The 13,303-nt window shown below is 49.2% G+C and overlaps 1 protein-coding gene across 3 annotated transcripts; it reads right to left on the minus strand.

The window, feature by feature from the left end:
• Positions 1–10,866: 10,866 nt before the first annotated feature.
• On the minus strand, positions 10,867–13,214 carry RPP25L (ribonuclease P/MRP subunit p25 like). Of its 3 annotated transcripts, none has more exons than XM_011381438.2 (2): positions 12,898–13,059; positions 10,867–11,678 (listed from the first exon to the last, which is right to left on the minus strand). In XM_011381438.2, exon 2 carries the CDS (start codon positions 11,649–11,651, stop codon positions 11,160–11,162), a length of 492 nt encoding a protein of 163 aa, XP_011379740.1. In that variant the 5' UTR covers positions 11,652–11,678; positions 12,898–13,059; the 3' UTR covers positions 10,867–11,159. The 3 variants fall into 3 exon arrangements, with proteins under 3 accessions (XP_011379740.1, XP_011379739.1, XP_011379741.1); XM_011381437.2 differs by lacking the exon at positions 12,898–13,059 and adding an exon at positions 13,124–13,214 and having other exon boundaries at positions 10,868–11,678; XM_011381439.2 differs by lacking the exon at positions 12,898–13,059 and adding an exon at positions 13,066–13,181 and having other exon boundaries at positions 10,868–11,678.
• Positions 13,215–13,303: the final 89 nt, after the last annotated feature.

The following is a 13,303-nucleotide window of genomic DNA, read 5'->3' on the forward strand; positions in this document are numbered from 1 at the left end:
CAGGGCCATAGGGTTGAAGAGAGAAGACAAGACTTTGGAGGAGGCACTGAGAGTCATTGTCTCTGTCTGCTCCCACAACACCTGGAGGAACACTCATGCCACTCTTTACTCAGAGAACAGGCCCCCGGACACTTAGTCCACTGTCTGCTTTCCCAAGGACGCTCCCCTCTGAGTGATCCTGGGGCCTGAGTTAACTTTGGAAAGAGAAGCAGATAGGGATGGCGGGGTGGTGGTGGTGGTCGGGGGGTGGGGGGGTACCCAGAAGGGGTGAGGGGAGAGAAACAAGGGAGGACAGGGAAGCTAGAAATTAGAGAACAACTATGTGTTTGAAGGTGGGAGCAGGGCACAGACTTGCAAAATCACAGATGCAGTTTTTCATTTTGCATTGCAAAAATTTGCATGAAACTAATTCCCTGCTCAGAAGCACAAAGTCTGTCCCTCCCTCTCTCCCTCCCTTCCTCCCTCCCTCCGTCCTTCCTTCCCCACTATAGTGGGCTCTGATCTCTCTCTTCTCCAATTCTTCTTGGAGGGAGCATATGTCTTCAAAGGATTGTCCCCTTCTAGTGCCAGCCCAGAATTAGACATTGATCCCTCCAGCTGTGAAGCTGCCTCCCTGATAACAGGGCTGGGATTTCCAAACGGGACTGATGTGGCCCCAAGATTGGCTCCCTCCCTTCATCTCCCACAGCTCCATTCTCAGGTAATCTGCTCACTCCTGGGACAGGGGGAGAGGAAAAAAAAGAGGCTTTCAACATCCCCCCTCCAAACTCAACTGTCGTGATTCAGAAGACAGAGAAAAATTAGAGATTTGAGACTGAATGCCAGATACCCAGGCCCAGGGAGATAGAGGCAAGGGAGAAGTCCAAGAGAGAAAAAATTGAATTAAATTCAGTTTAACAGAAATTTATCAGCACCTACTGTGTGCCAGGCCTAGAGGGGACATTGTGTACAAAAGCACAGATGACTCCCATGTTTTTGGCATGAGTGACTAGGAGATGACAGTACCATTCACTGAGCTGGAGAGTTGAGGCTTGACATGTCCAGCTGAAGGGTCTGTAGGATGATGGCCAGCAGGAGCAAGGATGGGGAGAACAGAGAAGCTGAGAGAGGGCTGGCTGGCTGCCTGGAGGTGTGTGGTCTCTGTCCAACAGCTCCCAGTGCCCTCGGTACCCTTTGTGCTAGTGCTGCTTGCCTGAGCATTCATCAAAGTCTCAGACTGACCTGGGCACTATGAAGGTGCTGGGAGATGATGACAGGATAAAACAGGGAGCAGGGAGAGGGTATGATGTGAGGGAGGGGAGGAGAGGATTGCAGCGAAAACCCTAGAAACTATGATTTAAAGACAGAGAGGGCAGAGAAGACATGGTGACCTCAGAGGTAGAAGGAGAGCCAGGAGTCAGGGTAGTTATAGGACCAAAAAAGAGACTGTAGAGGCCAAGGAAGAGCCCTGGGCTTTAGCAGCCAGGAGTGGGGTTGGGTCAGTGGGACTAAGCTGGTGTTATGGAGCTGGCTGATGCAGACCCTCCACAGGGGCCTGTGAGCAGAGTATAGTCCCCTCCTTTCCCAGCCTCCCTGCTGTCCTTGGAGCTCTGCTTGGTCTAGAAACCTCTCTTAGCCAGGCACTGGGGAAAGAGAGGACGAAAAAGCTCCCTGTTCCCCCAGACTTCCATCCCTGAGCCTTTGGTTTCCGGCCTTCCCAGGAGGGTCCTGACCTTCCTCAAGCTTGGGAGCCTGCAGCGGTCAGGAAACCCTGGGGACCCTGGGGGTAATTGAAACCAGGGCTAAGACATTAGAAACCATAACGCAGACTCCCCAGCTCCCCCAGGATAGCTCCTGGTTTTCCTCTCATTCTGTCTTCCCTGTTGCTGACAGCTCAGCTCTCTAGGCCCTCACCAGCTGGGTGGATGACCCTCCTCCCAGAACCAACTAGAAAGGGTCTCCAACCAGAAGGCACCCAAAGCTAGCCCTCAGGGACTTTTCTGTGCTCAGACAACCTTAGCGTATACTAGGCTAATCAGCCCCCACCCACGCATATTGAAGTATCCCCAAATTCTAATCTTGGTCCTTTATTGCAGAACCTATCCTAAGGTTAGACAATGGGAAGTATTTCTCAATAGTGAAAGAGAAGAGAGAGGTAGGAGATGTGGGGCAGGAGTGCCTCTCAACTAGGAGGTGCTCAATAAATATGTGGAAAAGAAAGAATAAGTCTCCAAGTCTGGGCTCCTCCAGAGTGAGGTGTTGGCTGGGCTGGATCTGAAGCAGGGGCAGGACAGGCTGCACACCACGGTGGCAGGAAAGAGAAAGTTAGATAAGAATTCTATGGCCTAGAGCTCCCCTTCCATCTCTTTCTCTGCTCTGATGTCTCTCTTTCCCTCTGTGTGCTTCTCTGTCGCAGTCCTTGTCTTTAATAGAAAGGACAGGAAGCCTCATGTTGTCGGCCTGATGGAAAGGCCCTTCACTTGCACAAATGCCTGATGATTCCAGGATTCCTAGATTCCCCATGAGTGCTGGTATAAGAATCTGCCCCTACCTCTGTCTCTGTCTCTGTCGTTGGCTCTTCGGTGAGACTGAAGTGTCCAAATACCTTACTCTACCACTTACTGACTTTGTGGCCTCAGGTAAGTGCCTTAATGTCTCTGTGACTCAATTGAGTAAAATGGGATCATAATAGAGACTATTTCCTAGGACTATTGTAAAGATTCAATTAAATGAGATAATCCAGTGAAGTGTTTAATACCAGCCTGGTAGGTACGACAGCCCCTTTCATCCTTAGGCTTTGGCTTTCCCCACATCAATGTCTCTATGTTGCTTCCTCTGTCTGTCACAAACTTTCTCCCCATCTATCTACTCATCCTCTGCTTCTCAGTCTTTGTCTCTCCATCTTTCTCCTGATCCTATTTCTCTCCACTCATCTGGCTCTGCCTAAAGGCCCCAAGAGCCCTGTTGACTCTCCTCCAACTCCTGTTGGCACAACTGGCCCAGGTGGGCTGGGGTGAGATGTCTGGGGAGGTTTTAAATTCAAACATGGAATTCCTGGCAGCAAGATCACGCCTGGGCCTGAACATGGGTGAATCACAGTTGGTGGGAAGAGTGACTGTGTCTGTGTCCTTTCTGGAGGGGCAGGGAAGCTGGGCACTCAGCCTGAAAGCCTCTTGGAGGAAGGGGGATTTGCCCTGACTGCTCTGACTGCCCCCACACCTGGGCCCAAGCCAGATCCCTCATGTCTAGTACCTGCCTGGAAGTTAGGCAACCTACCGAGAGTCCAGGACCAAAAGGTGAATCCCTCTACATAGGGAGGCCTGCCCTCAAAATACTCTAGCCCACCCTCATGCCAAATCCTGCTCTGAGCTTCTCATACCCCATCCCAAACCCTGTATGCTGCCTCCATAGATCCAGCTTCTCTTGTCTCTGTCTCTCTATCTCTTTTAACATTGATCTATGACTTTGGTAGCCACATTTGCTTGGTACCCCCAAATTGAGGCTGCCAGAAATAGGAAACTATGGGGTTGAAGAATCTGTTTTTCACCTAGACCAAAGAGCACCTTCTTGTGGAGGAGCAGGAAGACACAAAAAATCCAGATGTCATTTCTGTATCATTGTGGATCTGTGAAGGCAGAGCATGGTGTAGAATGGTGCTCTATAACTGAAAAGCAAATGAAAGTGGGGCAAAGAACCCCAAATAGGAAATTGGGTGGCTGAGGCTGCAGCAGGCAAGAGCGTAGATAGACTATGGAAAGGCTGCTGCTTGACTCTGTAGCTCAGCAAGGAGTCTTCTCTGGGAGTCAGGATTGGTCTCAACTAGCCCCAGACTCACACATACCTGAGCCCCAGCCAGACCCCTCACGTCAGCCCTTGGGCAGAGGGCCAGATGGGTGAACCACTAAGACTTGCCTCTTAGTTCCCTATTCAACATATCATTGCCTCAAGGTGCTCACCAGCCTCAGGGAGAGTTAGAACTACAGATCCAGAGAGGGAGAAACACTAGGCAGGGCCACATGTCAGGCAGAGGCTGGGACAGGAGACATGGTGTCCTGGCAGCCAGCCTACGCCTGTCACAGGAGTCCTGAGCCAATGCTGTGACAGGTGCCAGACGTGAAACAGAATTTTATGTAGGGAAAGTGCCTAGGAATCCATGAACATGTGGGCAGCTGGACCAGGGATGAAGCATTCCATCAGGCAAGGACAGATGTGCAGCTTCCAGTCTTTCCCATCACACAGAGACAAGCATTGGGATAAGAGATTCAAAGAGACAGAATCAGAGTGAAAGAGAGCCAAGAGAACCTAGAAGAGAGACTAAGAAATAGATACAATCAGAGAGAGAGTCAGACACAAAAATAGAGATAAGAGAAAGAAAGATGTGAGTCAGAGACATAGAGACAGGAAGATGCAGAAGAGGAAAACCTATGGAACTGAAGACATAGAGACAGATATAGGAAGATCCATGAAGTCAGAGAGAAACACAGTGTCTGAGTCACAGAGCAACAGTGACATGGAGTCAACGATATATAGACACAGAGAAACTCAGACTGGGAGACAGGAAAAAAAAATAGGAGGGGGAAATAGAGAAGATGGAGTTGGGGGAAACAAAGACAGATCAAGAGAGGCAGAGATGGAGAGAAAGCAAGGCAAAGGGAAACAAAGACAGAATGAGGCAAAGAAAGAGATCAAAACAGCAGGAATGGGAAAAGCGGATGACAGAAGAGTCTCCTGGTCTCCAGTCTCTCCAGCCTAGTCTCCCCAGGGTTTGGGCTTCTCCTGCTATTCTTTGGTTTCCATAGCAACAGGGAGGGCAGCACCAAATTTGCATATATATTTAAGCCCTTTCTTTCTGCATAATTCAACAGGTTTGTGCATATTCATAAGACTGTGAGTGAAGGTGACTCCCAATCCCTGCTCAAAATCTGACTGTGGTGCCCTCAACTTGCAGTACACAATCATGGCTCTAAGCCCCACCTCAGAGCCTAACCTGTCCCTGCCAGACCCTGCTAACATTCCTTCCCTGCTCCCCAAACACTCCCTTGTACTTTCCTACCTCCGTACCTTTCTTCAGGTGATGCCCCTCTGCCTGCCAGGGAAGCCCTTCTCTCAGTGTCTCTTCTGCCGATAGTACATACACATGTGTGCACGTGCCACACAGGCACACACACGCATGTGCACATGCGAACTCTGGTGGGGGAGCATGGCAGGGAGTGACCAATGCTCACTCTGGCTCCCTGTTGGAAGTGGCCCCTCAGTCACACTCCTATCTGGGTGTTTCTGTCGAAGAAGGGAGTACATGAAAGGATCACATTGAGAGAGCCTGGGGTGTAAGCTGAGCTCAAGGTTGACAGATCTACAGAGAGGGATCTAGGACACTGTGGCCTCCACATGGAAACTGACAGACCCTGCCTGGTTCTAGCCGGAAAAATCAGAGGAACTAGGATAGAGCCAAAAGGAATCTGAGGAATAGCACTGAAGTAGCTTAAATGGTGAGGGAGAAGATACTAGGGCCAAGAGCCCTTTCAAAGTGCCAGGCTTTGAAAGCTCTTGTGGGCTGGTAGGGGATTCTCCAGGGACTACTCCAGCCATAATTTTGGCTTCACCATCCCCCTGGAAGCCTCCTCACTGCTCTTCCTACCCTGTGCCCCCAAATCCACTTTCCACATTTTAGCAGTCGGAGCTCTAAAACCCACTCTGATATTCCACATCACTCTCTTCTTAAAGCTTTCAGTGACTCTCCATAACCCTAAAGAAAAAGTCCAAGACCTTTGGCCAGGCACTTAGACCCTTCCAGTCTGGCCCCATTCATCTCTGAGCCTCATTCCTCACACTCCCTGCCTTGAACTTCAAGGTCCAGTGGTCATCTCTATGTTCTTCTCACCGCTGTCTTAGCTCATGCCTGCCCTTTACCTAGAATATCTTTTCCACTTTTCTTCTAGCTCTTTGAGATTCTACACATGCATCACCTCGTCTTTGAAGTTTTTCCTGTTCCCAGAGACTGAATGAGCAGCTCTGAACTCTTTAAGCCTAAATGAACTTCCCTAATCTCCGAATTTACCACACCAGTATTATCTGTATATATAGTTATTACCTTCATGGGGCTGGAAGTTCCGAGCCCAGTGACTATATTTGTCACATTGTGGGTGATCTTTAGCTGTTTGCTGAATAACTGAGAGGTCACTGAGCCCATGGGCCAAGTTTCAATCTTAGACTATCATCTCTATCTTGAAGCTCCTGGAGACCTCTGCAGACTCAGGAAAGGGAAGGGATGAGCTATTCCTTTGTGAATCCTGCCACCTATTGGCAAGTCTCAGAAGTGCAGCCAGACATCACCTTTCCCACTGCAAGAACCAAAGTAGAAGAGATGCCTGGCGGAATCAGGCCTGACCCCTAAGCTCCAAACTGGTGGTCCAGACAAATAGAGGGAAGTGGGGAGGTACGTCCCTAGGAGACAGTGCTCAAAGCCCAGCATGTGTGTCCTCTGAACACTTTTGATGAGTTCCAAGCAGACAGAATGGCAAGAGCAAAGGCTCAGGCAGAAAATCTCATGGCACGTGGGAAAAGTGAGGCATTAGCGTGGCCAGAGCCCAGGGTCAAAGAGGACCGGGCCAAAGATGGGTTGAGCCATGGCAGTGACCAGGCAAGGGTGTCCTTTGAGGCTATCCAGTGAGTGAATTTGAATCTTGTCCTCTAATCTGGCTATGGGGAGACTAAGAGAAATGATAGATCTGGGTATGGCTACACACTTGGAGGCTCAATATTCATTCATTCACTCATTAAATATTTATCCAGCACCTACTATGTTCAAGATCCTTAGGTTATAACAGTGGAAAAAATGAAAATTCTTGTCAATTTGGAGCTTACATTCTCACCAGAGGAAGAGAGACAATAAACAAAACATTAAAGGATGAGATTATATTTAAAAGGCAAAAAAACAGGGGGTGGGGGGAGGAAGAGTAAGAAAGATCAGAAATGGTTGACTACAATCTTAAATGGAGTCGTCAGAGTAGGCCTCACTGAGGTGACATGTGAGCAAAGATCTGAAGGAGGGAAGGAGATAGTCATGCTGGTATCTAGCAGAAAAGCATTCTAAACAAAGGGAACAGCTAGTGGCTCGATTTGGAGAGCAAAGAAGGAGACCAGTAAAGAGACTGTTGCCAGATAATGAGGGGCACAGAGGTTGTGGGAATGGAGACTTAGGAAGCAAAATTGTCAGGACTTGCTGCCTGCTTGGACATGGGAGGTACGTAACTCTGTCATACTGTGTTCTTAAGTCTTCATTTCAGGGCTAACTCACTATACATGCCACCTCTAAGGCAGGAAGTAAGAATGCTTAGCATATTCCATCCTGGATGACTCCATCACCCAGCTAGATGCTCCTCCCAACCTACCCAACACACACACACCATCCTCCCTGGCCTCTTAATTCCTCAACCTCATCTTCAGTAACTTTTCCTCCAGGCCACTCAGCTATCTACTCTCATGCCCACAACCAAGTCCTGTCAGCTCCTAAAACTCTCAAAGCCACTGACTCTTCCATCTTATCCTTTAGTTACTGTTATGGATTGTATTGTGTCCCTCCAAAAAAGCTATGTTCAAATCCTAACCTCTAATACCTCAAAATATGGTTTAATTTGTAAATAGGATCTTTACAGAGGTAATCAAGTTAAAATGAGGTCATTAAGATGAGTCCAAATCCAATATCACTGATGCTTATAAAAAGGAGAAATTTGGGCACAGAATCAGATACACACAAAGGGAAGATAATGTGAAGATGGATGACTGGAGTGGTGCATCTAAAAGTCAAGGAGGCTAAAGACTGCCAGCTAACCAGAAGCTAGGATGAATCAAGGAAGGATTCCCCTACAGATTTCAGGGGAAAATGGCCCTGCTGACACCTTGATTTCAGACTTCTAGTCTCCAAAACGGAGACAGGAAATTTGTGGTATTTTGCTATGGCAGCCCTAGAAACTGATACAGCTACAATGCCCTCTCGTAGTTCTCTGAACTACTGCACCTCTCCTCATCCTACCCCAGATATTTTCATAGGGACCCCCAAGCCACTGACTCCTGCCCCTTTCTATCTTCACTTCTTTCTCAACCCAATTTGGATTCCTTGGTCTTTTACTGCATGCACTCTCTTGCCAGTCTCATTATTCTTCAATCATTCCTGCCTGTCTTGACCTCAGTCTGGAAGAATACAACAGTGCTTTCTCTGAGTCCTCATCTGTCCTGTGGGCACTGCTGGAGCTCACAAACCCTAATGTACTACATGTTCATGGTCACCAGCCTCAACTGGGTTTAGCCCTGCCTAGTCACCCTCCTATACCTTCCTTGTTATCTCTCCTAATTGCAACAACTATCTCACACCTTCTTGCCAGCCTCCTTGCTCCACTGTTACCAGCAGAGCTGGACTCTTGCTTCAAGAGGAGATAGAAGTCTTCTGAACTCTAACTCCCTCATGTCCCACCTTCACCTCCACACCCATCTGCATACATACCCATCCTGAGCTTCTTCCCTCCTGTTACAGGGCAGCATCTTTCCTCTTCCCTTTGGGAGGTCCATACCGCCATTCTTTTGGGTCTCTTACCCTTTTGCCTCCTCAAGAGTCTCATCCTATGAGGTATCCACAATCCCCTGCATCTTTCATCTTTCCCTATTGGCTTCCTCCATCAGCCTACAAATATGCTCAAGTCTATGCCAACTCATTAGAAATAATTAATTAAAAACTCTCTCTGTAGTCTACATTCCTCTTCAGCTATTTATCACCTCTCCTCCAATTCACAATCCAACTTCTTAAAAGTGCTATTTCTATTTCCTTACCTTTTGTATCATGACATAACCTTTTCTAAAATATTATGGAGGCAAAAGCCATACTACAGTGGCTTAAAGATAAAGTAAGAAGAGACTGACACAACAATTATACTCCTTCCTAAGCTTGGTCAGGCTTTCCAACCTCCAAAAGTCTCATTTCTCTCTGGCTCCCTCTCTCAATTCCTCCTGTAGACCCCAGTTGGGCTCTGTAAAGGACAAGGAGGGGAAAAGTCCCGGAATCACTAGCCATCTCTTCCTCAGCCTGTGGCCTATTTCCTGATTCTGAGACACTTCTTCCTGAGGGATTTTAACCCCAGCTTAAAATCCCTCCACACTACTCCTGCCATCTTCCTGGAGATACCAGGTGGTGGCTTAATAACGAGCTGCCCAATTGGGAGCCCCTCATAGGACTCCCAGAGCTTGTGATGTCACCTCACTGAAGCATTCCTTCAGTGTAAGTCACCATGCTTATTCCACATGATCATTCCACCCTAGACACAGTAGGCTGGATCAGGATGGGATACTGAGCCAAAGATCAATAGTCTGCAAGTAGCCTGGTCCCAAAGCTCTGGGGACTAATGACAGAGAGGTGTTGATAGTAGAAGACTCATCAGTGGAGATGCTCAGAGAAAAGGCAAGAAGCAGAAGCTGGGAGGGAGAAAAAACCCTGAATTAGCCACAAAGAGAATGGGGAGAAGTCAGGCGGTTGCTGGTAGTAAGACACCTGAGTCATCACCACAGCCTCTAGGGGTGTGCTGGATGCTCCATGACCTCTGCAATTGAGAAGCCTGGCTGGGCAGCTGCTGAGAGGCTTTCCTGTTTCTCCTAATATCCTCTGAATCTCCATCACCTGCGCCTCCCTCAGGATCTTCCACATCACTCTGGGCAACCTACTTTGGAAAGCGAAGGATGACAGTGTTCCAAGTTTTGACCACAGCCTGCTGGCCCTATAGTTTCCTCATCTCTGCTCTAAACCCTAATTAGGCCTCCAATCCCCCAACCATTTCTTCCCCAACACCTCAAGCCCTCCTCCCCAGACTCAGCCAAACACCACTTCAACACTCAAATTGCTGAGCCCACCCTGCTACAACATACAGTCAGAAGAGCCCTAACTTTGTGCTTTCCAGGTGACTGGACACTCAGCCTACTGGACACATTGGAGAAGACCTCAAAATCCAGTGGGAAGACTTATCAGGGGAATCACTTTGTAAGTTACATAAATGTCTAACCACTATGCTGTATGCCTGAAACTAATATACAGAATGTCATCTATAATTGAAAAATAAAATTTAAAAAAATTAAAAATCTAGTAGGAGACCCAATAGACTCAACTCTTTATTGAATCTACCACTGCCCACAAACCTGCTCTGGTCCTTGCAGTGCCCTGGCTACCACTGCAATCTTCACTTCCTCATGTCCCTGGCCTGACCATGAGTGAATCTAAGAGTCTAAGGCCAAGGAAATGAGCAGCAAGGGGTAATAAGGCAAGGATGAGACCTGGAAGGGAGATGTGAGATTGAGGTATGTTTTTAAGAAAAAGCATGTTTGCAAGCTAGTCATTAATAATTAGGCAATTAACATTTATATAGCACTATATGCTCGGGTGGTACCTAAGAGCTATATGTGTATCTTTCTACTTTCAATCCTCTTAACACCTCTTGAGGTAAGTACTATATCGTTTTATGGATAAGAACACTAAGGCACAGAGAAGTAATTTCCCCAAAGTCACAAAGCAGTAACTTGCTAATAAACTAGAGGCAGAACCAGGATTCAAACCCAGGCAGTCTAATGCTCGAGACCATGATCTTAATTACTACAATATATGCCGCAGATGGAAAAAAATGTCTGACCTGGTACCTGGCAGAGTCCCTAAACCAGCCCAAAGCATGTGGTAGTTACCCAGAGGTATAGATATATCAGGTTACTTCTTGAGACTTCTTAACAACTCTAGATCATCTTGGCACTAGCCTGAGGCTACTTTTCCCTTCTCTAGCCTGTGAGCTCCTGGGGGACAAGGGCAGAGACTCCCACTCCCTTAATCCCACTTTCACGCAATAGGCAGAGCAGAGGGAGGCTCATTAGACAAACCTTTATTTCCAAACATACTCCCTGCACCTCTGTCATAAAGCAGATCAGAGGCAATGGTAGATGGAAGGCAAAGTAAGCCCTTCTTAAGCAATCCAGAACCTGGCAGAGACCGCACACCTGTCACTCTTCATAGCAGAGAGAAGGGGAAGCAGAACAAAAAGGCCCACTTCTGTGGATTCAAGTCTTGTTGAGGATGTTGAACAGTTATAGAGGCTTCTCAAAGAAGGCACAGCCATCCTAGACATTCAAGCCTGGAGAACAGCTTGCTCAGCAGGTCTTCAGGACCGGGTGTCTCGAGCTCTTCTTCGGGGTCGGGGGCCACAGCTGGAGCTAGGTGCGGGGCCCAGGCCAGGGGGTGCCCCTGGAGGCTGGTAGCCACACTCATTGGGGTCCAATGGATCGCGGCTGAGCAGTACCCACACTGCAGGCACGTGTCGGCGCACTGTGAGGGGATCTAGGCCTGTATCGGGTGAGGTTGGTACCCAGCTATCTTCAGTCTGCAAGAAGCGCAGCTTGGTAAGCTGGTGTAGGCCTGGTACCCGCCGCTTGACAATCTCAGCACAGCTGACAGCCTTCCCTGCAGCCCGGCCAGAACCTGAGAATACCACATGCCTTGCGCTGCCGCCCTCCAACCTACCCAGTGCCAGCCCCAGCAAGTTTCGGATTTTGCTGCCATCTCGGACTCGCATCTCCAGGGTATCAGGAGGTAGCTGGGGCATCGGGGAAGGTGCTGGGAGTTCCACAGAGCCAGCTTTCCGGTAGTGCTCCATCTGCTTGCTGTTGGATCTTGCTGCCCACTGCAGGGAAGTGTCAGATAAATGCTAGGCAATGTGCGCCAGGCTATCCCTTCAACTTGGCTCTCCAGGACATGGCCCTACTCCTCATTCCAGACTTTCTAGGGAAAAAAATGATATCCCCTCACTCCCAGCTTCTCAGGACGGTGGCAAGAGCTGTACCTCATAAACCCCTTCCCCTGGACAAGGCCATAGCCCTCCCTCCACCCTGGAGTTCCTGAGAGAGAACCAAATTCCCCAAATGTTGGGCTCTCTGGGATAGGGCCAAGTCCCCTCAGAGGGGGCATCCCAAGGGCGGGGAGCATCTTGGGCGCCTTGGGATAGAGTCCAGGCCCTCATCCCAGACTCTCTGAGAACAAAACTGAGAGCTCCTCACCCCAGGCTCTCCCAGGACAGGGACAAGGTCCCCTCACCTTACACTTCTAATATAGGGAGGAGGCGAGAGAACTGTTAAACCAAGCTACATTTCAGAGACTGCAATATGTTGATCAGCTCTGCAGCCAGGCTGCAGAACAAAGGAAGATTTCTGCTGGGATTGCTAACAACCCATTTCCCACATCGATGAAGGGGAAACAGGAAAAAACAGACTCCTTACATGGCTGCTCTACACAAATAAAATCGTTCATTCCCTATGGCTAAAACCATAGAGACCTATGGATCAAAGGCTGGGAAATGCCAGCAGGCCTTTCAAGCAACATACTCTTCTCCTTCCTCATTGTATGTCCATATCAAAGTCTTTAAACTGTAAGTCACAGGAACTAAAGTATGATACATAAACTGAATTCCCCAAACACACAGGGTCCCTTACTGTCCTTACTCTGTCCCTCAGTGTCTGTCAATCCCTCTTTCTCTCTGCACTCGTTACTCTGTCTCTCACTGTCCTCGGCTTTCTCACTCTCTGCCTCTTAGGGGCAACCATGCTGTCCGTGGAGTGTTACCCCTTTTCTAATAAACTTTTCTTTTGACTCTAACTTTGGCGTGTGTTGCATTCTTTCTACACTCTCCACCAAAGGCCCCTGTAAGTCTCTCAGTGCAGGGCTTGGTCTCCCCCAACTCGAGGGAACCTGCTCTGTCCTCCATCACTTCCAGAGGACAGGGCCAAGCTCCTACACCCCAAGCTCCCCACGCAGAGACAAGTGTCCCCACCAAAATGCTCCTCAAAGACATAACTGACCCCCTCCCCCACTCTAAAACCCCTAGGGCAGAGCGGAGCACCCCTCACCTAGAGATTCCCAGGGTCATCCCCCCAAAACAGGTCACTCAGAAACTCGGGAGCAGAGGCTTGACGTGGAGGGTTGCTCCGGCTACTACCGGCCTCCAGACCTGCGCCGTCTCCATCTCCATAGGCCACCCCCAGCGTCCCGCCAGCCGCAGCAGCCAAAAAGCTGACCTCTCCTGTCCCCCGCCTCCAGGACTGCTACCCCACCCCGCTGGGTTCCGGGTCTCACCGCCACGGTAACGCCCGCCTCCAGCTCGAGCCAGAGCCAAGATGGCGCGTGGGCCGGGAGCGCGCCGAGGCCGCGGGGCCGCGCACGCCGGGCGGGGCAGGACCCGAGGGGCGGAGCCCGCGGGACTCCGCCGGAAAACAGAATGACTAGGAAGTCTAGGAGTGAGCTCAGTCGCGAAGT

This window comes from Pteropus vampyrus, unplaced genomic scaffold, assembly GCF_000151845.1.
Source record: "Pteropus vampyrus isolate Shadow unplaced genomic scaffold, Pvam_2.0 Scaffold436, whole genome shotgun sequence".
Taxonomy (NCBI): domain Eukaryota; kingdom Metazoa; phylum Chordata; class Mammalia; order Chiroptera; family Pteropodidae; genus Pteropus; species Pteropus vampyrus.

What these genes read in the sequence shown, in the direction of transcription:
- RPP25L (XM_011381438.2), bottom strand. Translation starts at nt 11,651, where the DNA reads ATGGAGCACTACCGGAAAGCTGGCTCTGTGGAACTCCCAGCACCTTCC.